The following is a 21639-nucleotide window of genomic DNA, read 5'->3' on the forward strand; positions in this document are numbered from 1 at the left end:
AAAAATATTGTTTAGAATTTTATAAAGAAGTGTTCAGTGAAAAAATGAGTTGTAAGCCTTTTAATAGAAACCTATGTTTTTACTTTTCTTGCATCAAACTTTTAATTTTGATTTTAAAGCCTTTTAATTTTGATTAAATTCTGTATGCCTTTTTTTACTAGCATCCATTTGTTACTGTAACTTCCAGTAAACCAATCAGAGAGCTGATTGCAGAAGCAAAGGCTGAAGTCACTGAAGAAGTAGAGGATGGAAAAGATGAAGATGAAGAGGAGGAATCTGAAAATTCTCTAGTGAGAAATTTAAAATTTGTACATTAAAAAGAAACTTTATATTGCAAGCCAAGTTTATAAATTATGTTGATTTTTGTTAATGTAAGTTTTTATTACAGTGTTATATTAAGAGAAGCATGTCATATAAACTGATTTGCTCTTTCAATTAATATAATCTAAATATATAAATTAGAATAGAATAGAATAGAATCATTTTGAATTTCTAAGATTGGAACATTGCAACCTGTATTTTGGAATGTTATTCTGTTCTTCAAACAAGACCAACTGAGTTTTGTTTGTTTGAGTGTTCTGATGTTCCTCCAAAGCATAAGAATTTTCAGATTTCATTAGCAATAAAATGGCAGGTACGAGTTCCATTCCTGTTGCAGTTGGTCAGAGCTAGTTGAACGGATGTCAGTTAAACAGAGTTACTCAGTGTATGATGGATGGCCAAAAATTTAATAAATAAAATAACATACTTTAGACTTATGTAATCTTGTACCTATGGGTTCTAAGTTATAAGGAAGGTTGCCAAGTTCAGAAGTGTACAGTTTGTTTGTTTATTAAATTTTATATAGCCGCCCATCTCATTGAAGGCAGATGCTGTAATGCGTAGGTTTTTAGCTTGCACATTTAAAAACTACATCTTTTTGTCAGGTATGCATATAGATTCCCAAATGCAAAGAAAATTTGGATTACACAAGGTGCACATTGGGAAGAAGCCTATCCAGAGAAGTTGTTTTACTATAAATCCTATATACTGATACTATACGTTCTACATAATCTTAACTTTAGTAATAGGATAATATTCAGTAATACTAAAAATTGAAGTAATTACATGTATAACTAATAATCATTTCAATATATATTTTAGCAGTTACCTGCAAATAAGCGAGCCTCATCTGACCTCAGTATTGCCAGCTCAGAAGAGGATAAACTTTCACAGAATGCATCTATGCTGGAATCTGTTTCGGAGAGACTAGAGCATTCATCCATGGAAGAGACAAGTACTAATACAATTGAAAAAGGAAAGATAAGTATGGAGCCTGGCAGAAATGAAAATGAAGTATTCACAGAAAGCACAAGTGATGCCAAGGAGAGCCATTTTGAAAAAGGAGAGAATGAATCAGCATTACAACATGAAGTTGAAGAAGCAAAAAAGAGTGAAAATGCTGATCAAAATGTAATATTGAATGAAGACACTATAGCACAGAAAGAAGAAAAGGAAACCAATACAGTGTTATCTATAATAAATGTCAAACCTGATCTAAAAACAGAAAAAGACAGTGATTCGTCAAATGAATCATCCATTGAGAGCAGAAATAAAATCAGTCTTGAAATTGAAGCCAGCAGTGCAGAAACTGGAGAAACAATTTCTAATGAGACTGATATGCAAGAAGAAAAGCAAAGTTTCATAGTCATCCAGGAAAACAAAACTGTGGAGGAAATGTCAACAGAAAAAACTAAAGCGATTAAGGAATCGCAAGGAAATGAAAAATGCGAAGATGATGTTCTGAAAGAAATTAAAAATCAGAAATATGAAGCAAATGATATTAAGGAAATGACAGATATAGAAGAATCAAGTGATAAGCAGCAGAAACCAATAAAAGAAGGTATCAGTAGTGCTCAAGAGGGAGGTGTTACTACCAAGGTTCAGACCACAGATTCAGTTAAAGTAATTGAAAGAACCAAACAGCCAACAGAGTGTACTTCTGAGGATTCTGAGGGAAAAATTACTTCTGAACCAGCATTTACTCAGAATGATGTGGATACTGATCAGCAACAGAGAGTGGGAGATTATGATGATTTTAACCAGAAGAACACCTTAAAGGAAACTGAGGTCAACATTTCAAAAAAAATGGAGGTCATGAAACAGAAGCCAGGATTGGATGATGCTGTACATGCTGAAAAACAAAAAACAATTCAAGAAATCAACACCGAAGATGAGGTTTACGTCGCACAACCTGGTGATAAATTAGAGATCAGAGCTGAAGAAAACCACAAGAATAATTCTCAAATAAGCACAGATCCTGAGGTAGTTTCCAGTGAGCTATCTATTAAAAATCGTCTTGAAGATAGTGTAGTGAAACAGCCTCTTGAACATGAGGCATCTCCAGTACCAAGTATTAATGTTAGCTGCGTAGAAAATGAGACAGAAGATAAATCAAGGAAGCAGAATAATATTGAACATACACAATATCTTGATCCTGAGACTGCTAAAGAAAATGATACAGATTCGGGCACTGGTTCTACAGCTGATAATAGCAGCATTGATTTAAATTTGTCCATTTCTAACTTCCTCACTAAAAACAAAGATAGTGGATCAATATCTTTACAAGTAAGTGTTTTAATTTAAAATTAAGCCCTGCGTGAATTTGAATGGAAACAAATTATATACACTGAGGGTCCCTTTTCTATTTACCATAACTACTTACAAATTAAATAATTTCCATATCACTGTGCCCTTAGAATATTGAAGTTCAGTATTTCTGCATTGTCATGTTTTCTTCTAATTCTGTATATCAATTATATGTCTTTTAGTCCAAATTTTTGTATGGTACTTTATTTAAAATTAATTCCAAATATAGAAATAATTACTGTACTACAAAAATCTAAAGGCTACAGTTCCAATTATATTTAATATAGATTATTATTGGACATTTTATGATGTATTTTGTATATAATGTTTCTTCTGTGGTATTATTCTCTTTTTAATCTCTCCTGCAAAATGGAGATCAGATTCTATACATACATAGATGTCCCTGTAGTCTTTTTCAGACTCAGCAGTGTTATGGAAACTGCATAACTGAGTAAGAAGTAGCATGTAAAGTAAACTGTACCTACCTCCTCATACCCTTTCATCCTTGCAAATGTCCTTTCTGCTATGTTTAAATGCCAAATTATACCCTGCCCTTTGGTTTTTTAAAGTTCCCTCTATCTTTTTTTAAGTGTTTAGAAATCACACTTAACTTGTTTTTTCCTTTTCTCTCAGCTTGTTCATTATTTCTTCATTTGTTTAATTTGCAGTTTCAACCTCATGTTTTCTATGTGATCAGTAGAAGATTCATCTAATACATTGATATAGTTCACTAATAGTAGATATTTGTAATGGTTGATGCAAGTATTTTACTGTACATGGTATTTAAGAAATTATTGCCATTTTATTTATATGTTCAGAAATTCAAAGAAAGGAAATACCTAGTTGAAGAAATGAATTTTCTTAAAGGAAATATGTTAAAACAGATTTTACTCAATCTTGGTTATAAAACGAATAGCTTGAAACCATATTTTTAAAAGATGGTTTCAAGCTATTCTTTTTATAACCAAGATTAAGGAAAATCTGTTTTAATATATTTCCTTTAAGAAAATTCATTTCTTCAACTAGTTATTTCCAGTCTTTATATGATGTGCCATCTTTTATTTAGGAAACCAAAAGACACAAGAAGACTTTAAAGAAAACTCGGAAATTTATTATTGATGGTGTAGAAGTGAGTGTGACTACTTCAAAAATAGTCACTGACAATGATTCTAAAAGTGAAGAACTTCGGTATCTTCGGTGAGTTTTAAAATATTCATTTCAAATGAGAGAGATTTCTTATCTCCAATACATATTCACATATGAACTCATAAACATAGAAATATGTACATACACATATACAGTCTACATATATTGGACTGTATTAGACTGTTTTAGACTATAAGGAACAGTTTTCATTAGATTAGTCTTATAAAATGCAGTAGTTCAATTCCACCCCTCAGTTATTAGTCATATTACTTCAGAATTCTAATTTCACCTTGGTTACTGATGAGACTAAAATTACTTCCTTCTTCCTTAATGCCAGACGTCAAGAATTACGGGAGCTGCGCCTTCTTCAAAAAGAAGAACAACGAGCTCAGCAGCAACTCAGTAATAAGCTATTACAACAACGAGAACAGATGTTTAGGCGCTTTGAACAGGAAATGACAGTAAGATTCCAGTTTCCTGCTGCTTTTATATTTTGGGGCAAGCTCAACATTTTATGTTTAGTGCTCTGTGATGAAACAGTATATTATGACATTCTTCTAGAGTAAAAAATGAACTATTCCTCCTTATAAAGGGCAGGAAAGCTGGTTGGTAGAGGAAAAGGAGAAAAGGAATGGAAAAGGAGATAGTTACAATGAAAGGAATAAGATGCATGTAGGTTGTGATAAAGAAAATTGTCAATTTGAAAATAAGCAAAGGCTTTGTACTTCTAAACATAAAGAACTTAAATCCAATATTATCTGTTTATACAGTGTTACTGCTAAAGAAAGTCTTAATCTTGTCGATCAGAAGGTTGGCAGTTTGGCGGGTCGAATCCCGAGTGCCGCGTAACAGAGTGAGCGCCTGTTACTTGTCCCAGCTTCTGCCAACCTAGCAGTTCGAAAGCACGTAAAAATGCAAGTAGAAAAATAGGGACCACTACGGTGGGAAAGTAACAGCGTTCCGTGTGCCTTCGGTGTCTAGTCATGCCGGCCACATGACCACGGAGACGTCCTCGGACAAGCGCTGGCTCTTCGGCTTTGAAATGGAGATGAGCACTGGCCCCTAGAGTTGGAAACGACTAGCACGCATGTGCGGGGGAACCTTTACCTTTTAGGAACATAATGTGCATGATGCTACTCTCATAAATCTGATACATGCCACAGGAAAAGTGCTGATAATAGAGAAATTGATATCAGTATAAGAATTTGGGGTAAATGTAGCAAGAGTTTAAACAATAACATTTTTATCCTTAAAAATTAGAAAAAGTATGCAACTTGTGACCAAACAAGCACTGTTGTTGTAAATATTTTAGCTTTATGATTTTAAAATTTAGGGGGTTAATGGCTGTAAAACCATTTCAGAATTGCTTGACATTAGTGAAGAAATGTATATATTTGCATTTCATATTCCCTGTCTTGCTGAGTAAGTGATTAACTTGTGCTGATTCAGTTCAAAATATGCTAAAGATTTCAGCAAAATCTAGAAACAATTTTGATTAGATTAACTGTTTTCTTGAATTTAAGTAAATGAATTTATTTACTTATACAAATGAGTTAAGGCAGAGAAAAAAAATGCCTTACTAACAGATGGCGTTTTCTCCTCTTTCACTTACAATCTATCGCTTAATAAACATTTTACAAACTTTAATAAAGGATTCAAGCAGTTATTAGATTACTATTTTTCATGAGATTCTTCTGTTTTATTTTAAGACTGCTCAGAACAGTATATCAGTATTTGTTCTGTCTTTCTTGATTTTTTTAAAATATCTAAAATAATTGCATATAGGAAAGAAGCTATGCATTCTCATTCCACATACCATCCTCATTTTTATCTTTGTGCCTGACGTGAGAGTCAATAGAATTTTGTGGGGGGGTGGACTTGGAGCATTTGTGACACATAAAAATTCTAACCTCGGCCCTCTCCTGAGTCCACCCTCCAGTTTTGCCTCTTCTACATATAGCTCCTTATTATGTATGCAGATTCCTCACTTTCACATCCCAATTTTTATCACTCAGATAATCAGTGAAAATAACGCCATTGTTTTTTTTAGAGCAAGAAGCGGCAATATGACCAGGAAATTGAAAACCTAGAAAAACAGCAAAAACAGACTATAGAGCGCTTAGAACAGGAGCATACAAATCGTTTACGTGATGAAGCTAAGCGCATCAAAGCAGAACAAGAAAAAGAATTATCCAAGTTTCAAAATATGTTGAAAAACAAAAAGAAAGAGGTAAACCCTTTAAATAATTTAGTAAATACAATGAATGTTTTTGGCCTTACTGATGTTTACATTTTCATTCCATATGTTACAATTGTGCATACACACTCACATACACACTTGGGGTCTCCAACACCTTAATTTCAGTAATAAATTATGATGGGCTTTCACTATGTATTTGAAATAGTAAAAAGTATTATTTAGTCAAGACCTTTGATAGAGTTTTTGTGTATGTTATTCATCAGAATAATTGCTAGAGCTGTAGAAAGATTTTGCATGTGCTTTTATGAATACTGGCTAATTATTAAGATTTTTTAAATTGGCTGTTCGTAACATAATCACAGGTAAAAGTCATGGAGATTTTCATGAAATATGTCACAACAGAATTTTTAAAATTCTGTGTAAGCAGTAGGGTGATCTTTATATCAGAAGAATCAGAGATAAAGTGCTGTAGAACACTATTTTTTGCTCTCAGATTACCCTACATGCAATATAAAACAGTTTTACATTTAAATATAATTGTGGTAGAAAAACTACAGAATTGGTATCTGCATGAAATAAAAAAGGGATTGTTATGCAGTATGTTATTAAGATAATTTTAAAAATTGAAGTAGTGGTGAAATTTACCATTTTGGCTTTATTTGGAACTAATCCAGTTTAAATGGTAAGAAATTCTTTCTCAAACTCAAATCAACTTAAAACTCAGTATTTTAATATATTGTTCCTTACTTAAAGTAAGGCCAAAATTATGAAAAATGAAGGAATTGTATATCAGATCTTATATTCTGAGTTTTTGTTGTTTGTCTGATTCATTAATATTTCACTTTATTACTCTTTTTGACAACACACTTCTCCAAAATACCCCCAGCCTAATGATTACCAAGCTATTATATTATTACATGATATAATTACAGCAGAAATTTCTTGTCCCTCTGTTTTGATATATTTTATTGATAATTTGTTCAATGCCATTGTTCTTATGCTAACTGTTCGATATTATTACTGTAATTACATCCAGTTGTCTTTTTTTCAAATTGTATAATATTAACTTCTTTCCTTTTTGCTAAATTTCTTGCACTTCGAGTTTCTAATGGTGATTGGATCTCAAAGGGGAAAGCTGGTTATAGTTTTATTACACTCATGGAAACAGGAATAGCATGTGGTGATTTGGGCTTTATTTCCTATGGATGCTTTACGTTTTCAAGTAAAGTAATTTAATCGTGAATAGCTAGACAGTCCATCCATCAAAAGTATTTTAATTTGGTTTCTATACCGAATAAGGGGTTGGACTTGATGGCCTAGACGGCCCTTTTAGCTCCAGTATAAAATTGAACATTTGATTTACTTTTCCAATGATATGTGAATATCACTTTTGAGATGATTATGGCTTTTCATACAAATTGTACTTTTATCAACTATTATCTGTACTTTATATGACAAGTGCAGAGGTAGCTATTCTTGTGTTGTTTGTGTTTTATTATTTGGAAAAACAAAATCCTTTCTGTTGTCCTTTCAAGAAGCTTTCTATTTTAATTACTATCTCTCCTGCATAAAAATTGGTTATGGAAGCAGTTTATTAGTACTCGGATGCAAACAGAGATTCGTTGTTAGGCTGCTATTGGCATGTGCACTTTTTTCTGGAATACAGTCAATAAATACTTCATGCATGTATGCTCCTCCCACCGTTTTCTCACAAGCTAACACTTCCAGCTTTGCATGCACTTGTAACATCTTCTGAATGCTTATTGCTCCTCTTCATTTACCATAAATGCTTGCTGTGGAGAAAAAGGGTTATTTTCCCCACATTCTGCATGCTTGTGCACTGTAGGTTTTTAATGAAGTGGAGAAAGCACCAAAAGAGCTGAGAAAAGAGCTCATGAAACGCAAGAAAGAGGAGCTTACTCAAACCCAGCATGCTCAGGTAACCACAGCAGCTTCCTGCTTCTAAACCCCCCCCCAACCAGCTTTGTTTGCATTGCTTTAATAGTTTGATAGTGATTGGGCATTTTTCCCTGTGAAGGAACCTATTCATTGGTAGTGATTTCTTTCCCAGAACTGCAGCTAGAAGTGTATTAAATTTTAACGTTAAAATATCAGTGTAAAAATGTTGCTATTTAACAAATATTTAGTTATTTATAGAACAGCATCCAAAGGTGCTTTTTCAAGAGGCAACTGGACTTTCTTGTTTTCCTTTGAAGATGTTTCACTTCTCATCCAAGAAGCTTCTTGAGTCATAGATGAAGAAGCTTCTTGGATGAGAAGTGAAATGTCTTCAGAGAAAAACAGAGTCCAGTTGCCTCATGAAAAAACACCTTTGGAACATCCATGACTTGGATGACTGAGAATCTCCATAGACAACAGCATTCAGAGTAATTAAAGTTCAGTGTATGTTGTATATTAAAATGTCTGTCATATATACTTTACATCTACTTTAACTGAAGCTTTTAGAATCGAAAATAGTGGGAAGGTTATTATGATTTTGCTTACCTTTTTTAAAAAAATAAATCACTGAAGTCTATAATTCCATACAGTGACCTAGTGTTAATTAAGTGCATATTTACGAACATGATAATCAAAGCTTTCTTCCAAAGATACTGCTGTAGACGGTATATTTTGATATTTTTGCTGTTTGAAACAAAATTTGCATTGTGATTGTTGTATCTGTAGTCCAACTTTTGGTGTTAAGTAGTAGTTAGTAATAGGTAATATCAACATTAACTTTTCATTTTGAAGAATACTTCTGATACAATAGCATGCAAATAGATTGTACTGCACATGCACATATATATATATAGGACAATGGGCTGCACTGGTTACAGTGAGAGAACTCCTGAATCCTCTTTCCATAATTCTGGTGCATCTGTCTCAAAACTCCAGGAGGCAGCTGATTTTATTAACCCCACTGCTGTAGATTTATCAGTAAGCAGGTAAAGGACAATCTCTTCAGTCATTTGATCTCTCAGGGAAGCGTGTTCCAAAGTCTAGATCCTTTTGCAGATTGAGCACCTCTAGCCCATGAAATTATGATTATATCCAGCAAGGTTGAGAATGTTGAAAATAAAACAGGAAAGAAATGAACACTTCCTTCCGAAGACCAAGGTTCCAGCCTGTTGCTCTTCTATGGCTCTTCTACAAGCAAATACCTCAGAACAAATTCATGGATGGATAGAAGAAATCTGAATAATTGCAAGTCTACAATCTAAAACACAATCTCCACTGCAACTACTTTCATAGATCCTAGCGTGAGGTCCATATCTACTAGATTCTAGCATGGCTTCTGTTGGCTACACTACGGGTCTGCAACCTTGACAACTTTAAGACTTGTGGACTTCAGCTCCCAGAATTCTTAAAGTCTTAAAGTTGTCAAGATTGGAGACCCCTGGACTACACACGTTACCTGGTTGGTCACCTGATGTTCTTTTAATCCTTGCAACATCGATCTGGACCTCGAACTGTACTTTCTCTATAATTCATTATATAGACCAATATGATGTTTAAGTTTATATTTTATTATATATACTACTTAGTGAATAGTGGAGAGAGAATTTAACTTCCCAGTAGTATCATAATATTAAATAATAATTTATTTGTATTTGATCCAATTCTCAATCACTCTAGGTGACTCATAAAAAAACAGAAATGTCAATAAAATCAGTACATGATTTAAAAGAATGATAAAAGGTACAAATGCAATGAAGTGAGGGATCTCCTTCTCCTTCTCTAAAAGCTTGAAAAGCGTATGAAGACCTGGCGAAGAGCAAGGTCTTGACTCTTCTAAACAATAGGAGAGGATAACCATAAAAAACAGTAAAGTGTTTAGAGCAAGATAGACGTTGCTAAAGTCTGCCTTAGACATTAGCTGAATTGCTGAATCTTCCCATCCATCGAGCAGAATCCTGCTTTTCACAGGCAATTATTTTTCCTAGCAGTGTATCGTACCTTTTTCCAAACTTTACTAATAATTACTTTTCCATAGAGGGTGTATTTGGTAAGTTGTCCTTTTTGTGAGGTTGTCCTTAAATTATTGGAAAAAAGATAATACCTTTTAACACAGCAAGTGAAGTTAACAAGGTGTGGATGAGAATAGGTTATAGAGTATTAGGTATAGGAAAATAAATAGTGATTATTATTCTTTTTTTCTCATTTAGTTTGTGATTGGTACCTGCATGCATAAACGCTTAGTTGAGACTATAAGTATAAACAGTGCTTCAGAAACACTCTGTCCATAAATAATGATGAATTATTGTTTCAATAGGGCCTGGTAAAGAGGTGTTTGCTGGAGTTATAAGTTCTTTTGTTGTTTTGCTTCTGTTTAGTGTTGAAATGCTTTGTTTGTGGTTATTTTCACACGGGAAGTACATTGTATTCTGCTCCACAGGCCATTGCTCAGGTTATGATTCAGTCATTTCAGTTGTCCTCATCTGCTCTCTTCAATGCAGTAATGCAGGATGTAAGTCCATATACCACTCCCATAAAAAACATATGACCCCTGTCGTGTTAGATTTCATTTTTTCCTCTTACATGCATGTGCTGTTAAATTATTTTTATTTTAAAATACTACACAAAACTTTATTAATGTGCACAAAGAAATTAATAGAACAAAATAGGCGAATTTTCAGCACATGTGTAAAACTGAACTATTATTGTTTCCTCTGTGTGCTGTGAAACTTGGCTGTTTCTTCAGAGTGCCTGTAGATATAATTTTGACAGTGCGTTTTCCTTCTTTAACCTAATAACAGTTCTCCTACGTTTCGATTATAGGATAAAAAATACCCTTTTCCCACCTTAAGTGGTGAAAAACCTTTACGCACCTTCATTTTTGGTAGCGTTTCCACCCTTCCTATCAGGTAGTAGAACTTTAAGAAGGGGTCAGATCTTATCAGTATGTTTTACTTTGCAATGCAAACTTTTGATATGGCCTTTTATTACTTTGCTTTAAAAACATTGCATACCTAGTTATAATCTCTCTATTGGTATTAGAGAGTTGCATTTATACAGTCACCATTGATCTTCTGTAGATAACAAAGCTGGTGAATAAAGATCTTTTTTTCACCATAGGCCTGCTGATTTTCATTCACAGAACTACCTAGTAGATAATGATCATACTTCAGTGCCATTTACATGTTCAAATGTTTTCCTTAAATGCTTTTAAACTGTCATGTAGAAGTCAAACAAGAGAACTGTAAGGTAAAAGAAGTAGCCTTTTTGTGTTAAGTAATGTCAATTTCAATTTGGTTTGCATTCAGATTCTATATCTCTTTGCTTTCCATTATTCCATGGCACTGTGTTCCCCAGTGTGTTTTTTGATCCAGAAGCATTATAGATGCCTTTAGTATGCAGGAATGTATTTAGATAAGAAGCTACATGAAAAGCAAGGGTAATAATTTCATATGAAGTATGGATGGAAACCTGTTCTCTTATAACATCTGCTTCTTAACCATTCATAGCCATGGTGGAATGGCTTTCACAAGAATGGCATAATTTCTCTGCAGCAGTCTGAGAAATTGTGATGTTTGTCTGAGACAATCCTCTATATATTTTCACACATATTTTTCAGGCTAAGGTCCAAGAATTTTTAAAAAAGTTAAATTAATTTTTAAATATTTTCTTAATCTTATATTTTAAAAAAATGAAGCCAAAATTTCACAAATTATTTGTTAGTTGTTGAAATATTGGTCTGGCTGGTTATAGAAGAAGGCTAACCAGAATGTGCAGGTGCAATTTAAAAGCCTGTTCAGTGATAGCCTTTTCCCATGACAACAATGAGCATCACCCAGAATTGCAATCCACCCTTCTTTTAGGTACCATTGGCACTAAGCAATAATGCAATGAAAGCTCTGCAAATTCTAACATTTCTTTAACTGATGTGTTCTATAACTTGGTTTGTGACCTAGGAGACCCCCATAGGCTGAGACCCCTAAGTTATAGCTCTGAGAGGAGAGAAAGTCTTCTTCTAATATGGCTAACAGAAACCATAGCAATACCTTCAGGAGAAAGTTTCCACAGCACATTTCATACCTTCCATTAAAAATTTAAAGAGCCTTGGTGGAGCATTGGGCTAATGCCTCCTTAAGTAACACCAGCTGCCTGCAATTAGTACAGGTTCGCATCCCACCAGGCTCAAGGTTGACTCAGCCTTCCATCCTTCCGAGGTAGGTAAAATGAGGACCCAGATTGTTGGGGGCAATTAAGCTGACTTTGTAATAATGCCGCTTGGGGTGTGTGTGAAAGCCCTAATAAGCGGGCATATACATAGAATGAAGGCTACTGCTAAGCTTGTAAGCCGCCCTGAGTCTTCGGAGAAGGGCGGGATATAAATGGAATTTAAAAAAAATAAAAAAAATATTGTGGTTAAATTTTTGAATATTTGCAATGTAAATGAGGTATTGATGTGCAAATGCTGGACATTTTAATTTGTTTGTGTTCTGTTGGTCTATTAGTAACTTCAGGATTATATTTTGACTTGCATTATCTTTGTTGTTTCTAGACTTAGATTACTGGTTGTAATCTGAACCATCTTTAAATGTTATAATATTTCACAGTTTTTTCAACTTAAAATATTGAGTTTAGATACACCTCTGATTCAAGAACAGTTATGTGTTAGTTGTAGGTATATTTGGAGATCTAATCAGCTATACATTATTCCACATATTATATACATTTGTAAGTCACTATATAGATGTTTTAAATAGGTTAAAAGCCTGAAGATTTTTTAAGTTTGTTTGCATATGAATTGAAAGAAAGCAACTAATTATTCTTCCAAAATACGATCTGTCATAGGTTTGTTATAATTAGATAGCAACATTGTTCAATTAATTACCATGCAGCAAATATTGATATCTACTTAGACTGAAAAAACACTTTAGTTGAATATTTGTGCCTAAATATTATACTAAATGTTACCTAGGGTTCCTTTTTTATTTTAAAAAATTGACTTATTTAGAGTATAAACATATCCTTTTCCCTCAAAGACATAAATCTCTACTTTAGTTTTAAGGTACATTTCTTACTTTTCCTGAAAAATTCTTAAATAATGCTAGCTCTTAATACTATTATATATTGTGAATTACAATGTCACAACACTATATTCCCAGGGATTAACTACCTGCTAATATTATTAATGGAAGCCAAATAGTTCAACACACCATTCAGAGAAAAGATTGTAAGTCCTATAGACTTCTTATATAGGCACTTGAAGAATTCCATTCTCTTAAGAATCACAAAATTGCTACTTTCTTAGCTTCTTCTGCAGTGACCCACAAAAATAACCATCTGAACACTTTCAGGGCAAAGGGCTGAACTGATCTCAATAAACCTGTGAAGCAGGACTCATTTTTATTTCAGCCCGATTTTTATTGGTCATATTTTCTCCCATCAACCACAGCAATTAAAAACTAGTTTAATTGGTTAATTGAGAGCTATAAACATTTGTGTAGCATATTAATAATGTTATATGCGAAAACTGAAGGTCTTGGTTAGTTCATTGCCATATTTTCAGTTTGTGTTTTTCTTTAGCTCTAGATGTAACTATGACAAGATGAAGCAATTTGCTTGTAAAACCCACAAATGCATCAGATGGATTTCAGATAAATTACTTATTTGGAAAGGAAGAATTATGGGATCAGTTAAATTTTACAACTCTTGTGTGTGTGTGCGCGCGCGTGTGCGCGCATGTACCCAGGCAGCCAGGCAGCCAGCCATTGGGTTGAGTCTTGCAGCTTTAGTATGTGCAGGAAGTCCTCTTAATTAGTTGAAATATTGAAGTGTAGCTTGTGCCATCACCCTTCAACCATGCTTCTCAGGCTGCAAGATGCAAAATCTGAAAGGTTCAACACACCTTCTATAAACTATTAACCTTTAGATAAAATGGTGAGTCTGAATCTGAGAAGCCCTCGTTCATAGACGTTATTTATGAAAGTGTTAGGTGGCCCTCTGGGGATTGTTTCTCAGTGTAACTCTCCTTACACAATGCTTTTGAGACTTTACTGTTACTTGGAGTTACTGTGGGATGCAAATCTATAGTTCTATGAACTCTGTAATTACTGACTTTGGACTCATTTTTAACAGGAGCAAGAGTTTGTGCAGAAACAACAACAAGAACTGGATGCATCATTAAAAAAAATAATTCAGCAGCAGAAAGTAGAGCTGGCAACCATTGAACGAGATTGTCTTAACAACAAGCAGCAGCTCATGAGAGGTATTTGTTCCTTTTTCTCATAGTTGAATTGAGCCTTTATGAACTCAGAGTAGATTTAGGGACTCCATCCATCCTATATTGCTCACAAGTAAACCCCATGAAAATGAGAGAATATGGAGTAACATCCTAAATTTTTGTCTCTTTGGTACAAGTGCAAAACCAGGAAAGACTGTAACGGAACTTCAGATAAAGTTCATTCAAATGAAAGTTCTCATTCCAAAACAGAAAAAAAATGATATACAAAGTCCTCTTTCAAGTTTGCTTGCCATTTTCTTATATGTCAAATCTTTAACTGTGTCAATTCAAGTCTTTGTCAGAAAGTAATTCCTTCTTAACTTAATACCAATAAGAATTATGCTTGGGATTTTCTTTAATTAAATCACTGAAGTACAGAAGCTGCAGAAGACCTGTTTTGGAGTGCCATTTCTCAGCAGACTCAGAAGCCATTTTTTTTCCATTCTAGCCAGGGAAGCTGCAATATGGGAACTTGAAGAACGACACTTACAGGAAAAACATCAGCTGCTGAAGCAGCAGCTGAAGGATCAGTACTTCATGCAGAGACACCAGCTGCTTAAACGGCATGAAAAAGTTAGTGTAATTTTAATTTGTTTTATATTTTTTTAACTTAATGTTCTGGGAGGTGCCTTTATTATTTGGCAGGCTTTCCTTTTAGTAATGGACATTTATCTGTTTTTAAGGAAACAGAACAAATGCAGAGATACAACCAACGACTGATTGAAGAACTGAAAAACAAACATACTCAGGAAAAAGCTCGATTGCCCAAAATTCAGCGTAGTGAAGCCAAAACAAGAATGGCCATGTTTAAGAAAAGCCTCAGAATTAACTCTTCAAGCACTCCAGATCAAGATCGTGAAAAAATCAAGCAGGTAAGAAGCAATAATATTAATTAAAAATTAAATTACCTTTGGGAGTGAGAGTGTAAGTTCTGTGAAACTGATAATCTTTTCTCCAGAGTTCAGAAGTATTATATTTAATCTAAGAGCAATTTTTATGACACTCTTGACTCTTTTGACAAGTTAGAATGAATTTGGAACAGTTAACTAATGAAGATTTATAGGTTTGATAGTTTATGAAAACTATAACATGTACCCAAATTGCCAGAAACTTTGTAAATAGCATGTAAAAGGTGCATTTGTATATTATGTACCATGTCTATGTGGTTACATATAAAAATAGTAAGTCTTAATTTAAATTCTGTTTTTGTACAAGTTTGCCATTCAAGAAGAAAAGAGGCAGAAAAATGAAAGATTGGCTCAGCTTCAGAAACATGAAAACCAAATGCGAGATCTTCAATTGCAGTGTGAAGCTAACATTAGAGAATTGCACCAGCTACAGGTCAGTTGTACAAAACATAATGTTGATTGATTTGTAGTACAGAAGTATATATCAATTTGAAAAGGGCTTTCTCCTCCAACACTTGACCTGGGAATTCATGTGTTCTCTTGAGCAATAATTTTGTACCACTGTTTTTCCAAAGAAATGTGAAAGTAGTCAATAAAACATAGTATTAAGCAGTATCTAAAAACTCATAATCTGAATGATATCTCTCGTGAACTGATCTTGTTCTAATAGTGTTTTGGATTATTTCTAATAGACTGGTAAACTCAGGTAACTATTTTTTTTAATTATATTTAGGTTTAAATAGTGACAACTGATTTTCATCTGTGGCCTGAATGGCAGACCAGACTATACCTAATTTAAAAAATTAGATCAGCATATACCTGTAACCAAATGGCTATACCATCTGGTTTAATTTACTAAATGATATTCCATTTTCAGAATGAGAAATGCCATCTACTGGTTGAACATGAGACTCAAAAATTAAAAGAGTTGGATGAAGAACATAGCCAAGAGCTTAAAGAATGGAGAGAGAAACTAAGACCAAGGAAAAAGGTAAAACTTCAAATTGAGAAATACAGAAATCTAAACAGAATGCTGTACCTTGAAGAGAAGTATTTGTTTTTTTATATAGTGATCCAGTGTGTTTTAATATTCTGATCCAGACTTCTTACTGGGAAAAGTGTACATTTTTATAGTTACATACTAGTGCAATTGTTGAAATACTACATCATTCATTCATATATCCATCCAGAAGCTATAGTGACAAAGCACATTAAAAATATTTTCTACTGAATATTTACAGTAAGCCACAGGTCGGCAACCTGCGGCTCCGGAGCCGCATGCGGCTCTTTGAGCCGTCTCTTGCGGCTCCCAGCCGCCCGGTGCGCGCGCACCTCTTCCAACGGGCAGTGGTGCGCGCGCACCTCTCCAAATGGAGAGTGGCACCGCCCGTTTGGAGAGGTGCACGCGCACCTCCCCGAATGGGCGGAGGTGCGCGCGCACCTCCCCAAACCTTTGGACAGGTGCGCGCGTACCTCCGCGCGAATGGGCAGCGGTGCCGCTCTTTCAGGAAGCCCGCCGCGGCCCGTCTGTGAAGCTGCCGAAAGCGGCAGCTTAGCAGACGGGCCGCGGCAGCTTCCTCAAAGAGCGGCGCCCCTGCCCGTTCCGAGAGGTGCACGCGCACCTCTCCGAACGACCGGAGGTGCGCGCGTACCTCCGCGCGAATGGGCAGCGGTGCCGCTCTTTCAGGAAGCCCGCCGCGGCCCGTCTGTGAAGCTGCCGAAAGCGGCAGCTTAGCAGACGGGCCGCGGCAGCTTCCGCAAAGAGCGGCGCCCCTGCCCATTCCGAGAGGTGCGCGCGCACCTCTCCGAACGACCGGAGGTGCGCGCGCACCTCCCCAAACCTTTGGGGAGGTGCGCGCGTACCTCCGTGCGAAGGGGCAGCAGCGCCGCTCGGCAGCTTCCTGAAAGAGCGGCACCGGAATGGGCAGGGGCGCCGCTCTTTGCGGAAGCTGCCGCGGCCCGTCTGCTAAGCTGCCGCTTTCGGCAGCTTCACAGACGGGCCGCGGCGGGCTTCCTGAAAGAGCGGCACCGCTGCCCATTCCGAGAGGTGCGCGTGCACCTCCCCAAACCTTTGGGGAGGTGCGCGCGTACCTCCGTGCGAAGGGGCAGCGGCGCCGCTCGGCAGCTTCCTGAAAGAGCGGCACCGGAATGGGCAGGGGCGCCGCTCTTTGCGGAAGCTGCCGCGGCCCGTCTGCTGAGCTGCCGCTTTCGGCAGCTTCACAGACGGGCCGCGGCGGGCTTCCTGAAAGAGCGGCACCGCTGCCCATTCGCGCGGAGGTACGCGCGCACCTCTCCAAAGGTTTGGGGAGGTACGCGCGCACCTCTCCAAAGGTTTGGGGAGGTGCGCGCGCAACTCCGGTCGTTCGGAGAGGTGCGCGTGCACCTCTCGGAATGGGCAGGGGCGCCGCTCTTTGAGGAAGCTGCCACGGCCCGTCTGCAAAGCTGCCGAAAGCGGCAGCTTTGCAGACGGGCCGTCGCCATCGGGCAACCGGGAACCGGTTCCATCTCATTTTTTAAAAAATGGCAGCCGCGTGCGTCCGCACATGCGCAAAAAACCTTTTTGCGCATGCACGTGCATGGACACACGCACGCGGCTCCCTGTTTTTTTAATTTGTGATGGAACCGGTTCCCAGTGGCTCTTTTTCTTTTTTAGGTTGCCGACCCCTGCAGTAAGCAATATGACAAAATTAGAATAATTAGGTGCAGTTAAGTAAACATTAAAAAATCCTGCATTTCTTACATGAAACTTACCTTTGTTATACAGATGTAAGGTTTCACATATGATATGAATAATTTGTTCGCCAAACATGCAATTGGCCATGGAGAACCCATACAAAGCCCTGGCTAGCAACCCATTTTTTAAGTAGAGAGGTTGCCAGAGGTCTCTTTTATATAATGTCAGCAATTAAGTCCTCCTTTAATAAATTCAGTTGCTCATCAACATTTGACTATTTAGGTTTGTATATAATTATCAGCAGTTCAGACGCCTGTCTTTAGGAGTGGTTTTAAAAAATTGTTATCCCTGGTCATATTTTTTACCTTTATCTTTTGGTGGTAACTGAACTACAGATTCAGATTAGAATCTTGAGAAAAATATGGAAAGACTTTGAAAGGGAACTGAGAAGAATAAGCTAGCTTTGCAGATTATATCTAAGTATTTAGGTAACACCAGCTGCCTGCAATTAGTGCAGGTTCGCGTCCCACCAGGCTCAAGGTTGACTCAGCCTTCCATCCTTCCGAGGTAGGTAAAATGAGGACCCAGATTGTTGGGGGCAATAAGCTGACTTTGTAATAATGCCGCTTGGGGGGTGTATGAAAGCCCTAATAAGCAGGCATATACATAGAATGAAGGCTACTGCTAAGCTTGTAAGCCGCCCTGAGTCTTCGGAGAAGGGCAGGATATAAATGTAATAAAAATAAAAATAATAAAGTATTTTAGAATATAAGGATATTTTGTGTAAATAATCAATCATACATACAATTTACCTGTGCATCAAGAACTAGTGCTTTTCCCCCATATACTCCTTGATTTAATAAACTACGGCATTTTTTCAAGATAGTTTTATACAATGTCTTCTATAAATTAAGAAACATCGTAAAGTTATTTCTTTCTGTGTGTTTAATCACTAGACATTAGAAGAGGAATTTGCCCGGAAACTTCAAGAACAAGAAGTTTTCTTTAAAATGTCTGGAGAATCTGAATGCCTTAATCCTTCAAGTCAAAGCCGGATTTCTAAATTCTACCCAATTCCTAGCCTGCATTCCACTGGATCATAACTGTTGAACCTCTGTGAGGTGGCTTTCAATGTGCTGTTGGCATTGGCAATTTACGATATTCTGTTTCTGTACGTATACACACATACACAATCTACAACATATACTCTGTCCAACTTCATCCGCTTTCAATGGAGACAATCAAAGATGTCAGAATTTTCCTTCTTTGCTTTTGCTTTCTTTTGTTTTAACACTGGAAAACAATTGAAATTAGAAGCACAGAAGCTGATCTCAAAACAGAATATGGTATAACGTGTTTCAGAAATATATACCTGTTTGAAAACTGATCTAAAAACTGTATATCCAATATATTTGCACTGGGAAGAAAGCCTAACCATTTAAAGATCATCTGCAGTGTCCCAAGAATTAAATACAGATAATTCTTAGACAAAGTCAGTACTACTAATTCAACCAAATCTTGTTTATGAGGCAACAGTTGTCCAGCCTCATTTTATTCAGTGCCTGAAACAAACATACTGCTCTTTTATAAAAGGTTTGTGATTATCACTTAGTAAGCTGTTGATATCAATATAAATGGTTACTGTTAACAGTGACAATGTTTGTCCAGTCCTTAAATTGAGCATTCCTGCTCAACTTTAAAATGTACAGTTTATAGTTCCCCCCACCCCCCTTTCCATTTTCTATTTGGCTAGTAGTATTCTACAAAATGCATTGTAATTGTAGAATTTATATATTTTTAAAAAGGGGGAAATGCATTAATTTTCACTCCCTCTTCTCCTCGAAGCTCTGCATGACTTCATGTAGAGTAGGGTAGATGATCAGAAGAGCATTGTTAGATTTCAATGCTGCAAAGTCTTTGCCCTCGTCCTTACAAATTAATGTTTTGATTTCCGGGTATGAGTGATCTTTTTGTAAAATTTCAGTATGCACATTGATCGAAGGATTTAAGTTAAATACTGAAACAATTTAATCTGCTACTTCATTTGCTAAGAAGTAAGTAGACGATTTATTTCTAAAATTCATAGCACCACTATAATTTATTTTCTGTTGGTGATGGGAAATATTTCTGCATTCAGTGAGGCAAGCTTTTCAGAACTGAACCATATCGAAAACTATTGTTTTTGATATGTCGAAATTAAGTTTGTAATATAAATGTCCTCTACAGCCTAATCTTTTAATAGGTAATTTTGGATTATCATCCAAACATTTCCATATCTTTCATTGAAGGCAAATCTTTCATTGAAGGCAAAATTGTTTACCTTTTATAGAAAGGAAACAGATTAAAAAAATTACAGACTGCCTTAATGAAATGTGATCAATATTTTGGCTACTGAATTCAGACACTGAGTTTGATTTTATTCACTTGTTCAATTGCTTCTATATAATAAGTATAGGTTGAAGGTGCATATTTTCAGTTAAATTCTATTCATCAGAAATAATAATTTTTTTGCAATGTATAGCTAGCCTTAATATCTGATATCGTATTTTATAAATATGTAATGTGCACCAGGTTGTAAATTCCTTTATATGATACTAGAGTGTTATGTTTTCTTTATTACATCCTAATTGTTTTTTTTTTTCAGAACTGCATGGATGAAAAAGCATCCATCAACCTTTACTTTTTTTAAGCTTCACCTTGTAAAACAACTAGTACTGACTGTAACATTAAATTCTCTGTTTAATCAACATATAAGTCTGCTTAAAAAAATCTAAAGTCCATTGACTCTTGTATTTCTGTATTCATTTTCCTTATTTGGGTTGATTTTTTCAGTCATTTCTGATAGTTAATACATCAGCTTTCTGGAGATAAAACAAGCAACCTGAGTTTGTTCAGAATCAATTAATTGGACAGCATGATTAAGACAGAATTCTGAAATGTACAAATGGAAGCATTGTTTGCTAATCTGAATGGTTTTCCTTTTGGTGTGTGGTGTTTTGTGGGAGTTTATTAAATACCATCTATATGTTGAACTAGATAATCAGTAACATTTGGATTATATGAATATTGCTTGGTATCCTACGTTAATGGTTATCTGTGGTGTGACTTTCTTCTTAGGAGATTTATCTCAATATAGATACAATTTCATAACATAAATTGGGTTTGCACTCCATTGACTCCTATTTATCACAGTCTCTCTATTTCAGGTCTTGATTGCCACATGTTTCTTTTATATCATGACAGGAAACCTGGATTGGATACCTACTAGGATCCATAGTTTCCTATTCTAATTTTAACAGTTTTCTGTTTTTCAGTCACAGTGCTGCTATCCTATTGGAACATAGTATCAAACTGCCTATATAAGCCAACCAGAGGAAGATGGTTCTTAAGAACAACTCACTAATACCTCAAGAAATATGATAGTTGGATGACAGAATAAAAAGCTTCAATAATTCTTGCCTATGATTTAGCTTTCATCTCAACTTTCCTATATATTCCCATTCAGTTATTCTGCCCTAAGTTTTGTGATCTCTTTGTGATAAGGCTAATGCATGATATATAAAAGCCTGTAAAATTCACACAATTTTAGAAACTGAGATAAAGGGTTTCAAAGATACCTTTAATAATAAAGGATTCTTTCAAATAGAAATATGAGGCGACATATCTCATGAATATATTTTCATAACTATTTAGCAAGATATATTCTAATACGTTCTCGTTTTATGCTGCCTCGGTTTAAATGGTTAGTTTAAATCAGTTGGAATAACTTGATATTCTGTCCATCAGTAATCATAATTCTGTCAAAATATCCCTTTCTTCATTAGATAACATGAGAAGTTACTTCTGGTGGTCT

The 21639-nt window shown here is 35.8% G+C and overlaps 1 protein-coding gene across 4 annotated transcripts in view; it reads left to right on the forward strand.

Annotated features, from left to right (window-relative positions):
* Window positions 1–20956, forward strand: part of SLK (STE20 like kinase) — a 42306-nt gene extending 21350 nt beyond the window's left edge. For 2 of the 4 annotated variants that reach the window (XM_083364399.1, XM_083364400.1), the window contains exons 9-20: window positions 162–290; window positions 1144–2607; window positions 3695–3825; window positions 4112–4235; window positions 5825–6004; window positions 7821–7913; window positions 14060–14189; window positions 14653–14777; window positions 14888–15076; window positions 15420–15545; window positions 15990–16103; window positions 18743–20956. In XM_083364399.1, the coding sequence (XP_083220525.1) occupies window positions 162–290; window positions 1144–2607; window positions 3695–3825; window positions 4112–4235; window positions 5825–6004; window positions 7821–7913; window positions 14060–14189; window positions 14653–14777; window positions 14888–15076; window positions 15420–15545; window positions 15990–16103; window positions 18743–18889 (2952 nt within the window). In that variant the 3' untranslated portion in view covers window positions 18890–20956. The remainder of the gene's footprint in view (window positions 1–161; window positions 291–1143; window positions 2608–3694; window positions 3826–4111; window positions 4236–5824; window positions 6005–7820; window positions 7914–14059; window positions 14190–14652; window positions 14778–14887; window positions 15077–15419; window positions 15546–15989; window positions 16104–18742) is intronic. The other 2 variants (XM_083364401.1, XM_083364402.1) reach the window with 2 other exon arrangements.
* The last annotated feature ends 683 nt before the right edge of the window (window positions 20957–21639 follow it).

The sequence above is a fragment of the Vipera ursinii genome (assembly GCF_947247035.1).
Source record: "Vipera ursinii genome assembly, chromosome: 5".
Lineage (NCBI taxonomy): Eukaryota > Metazoa > Chordata > Lepidosauria > Squamata > Viperidae > Vipera > Vipera ursinii.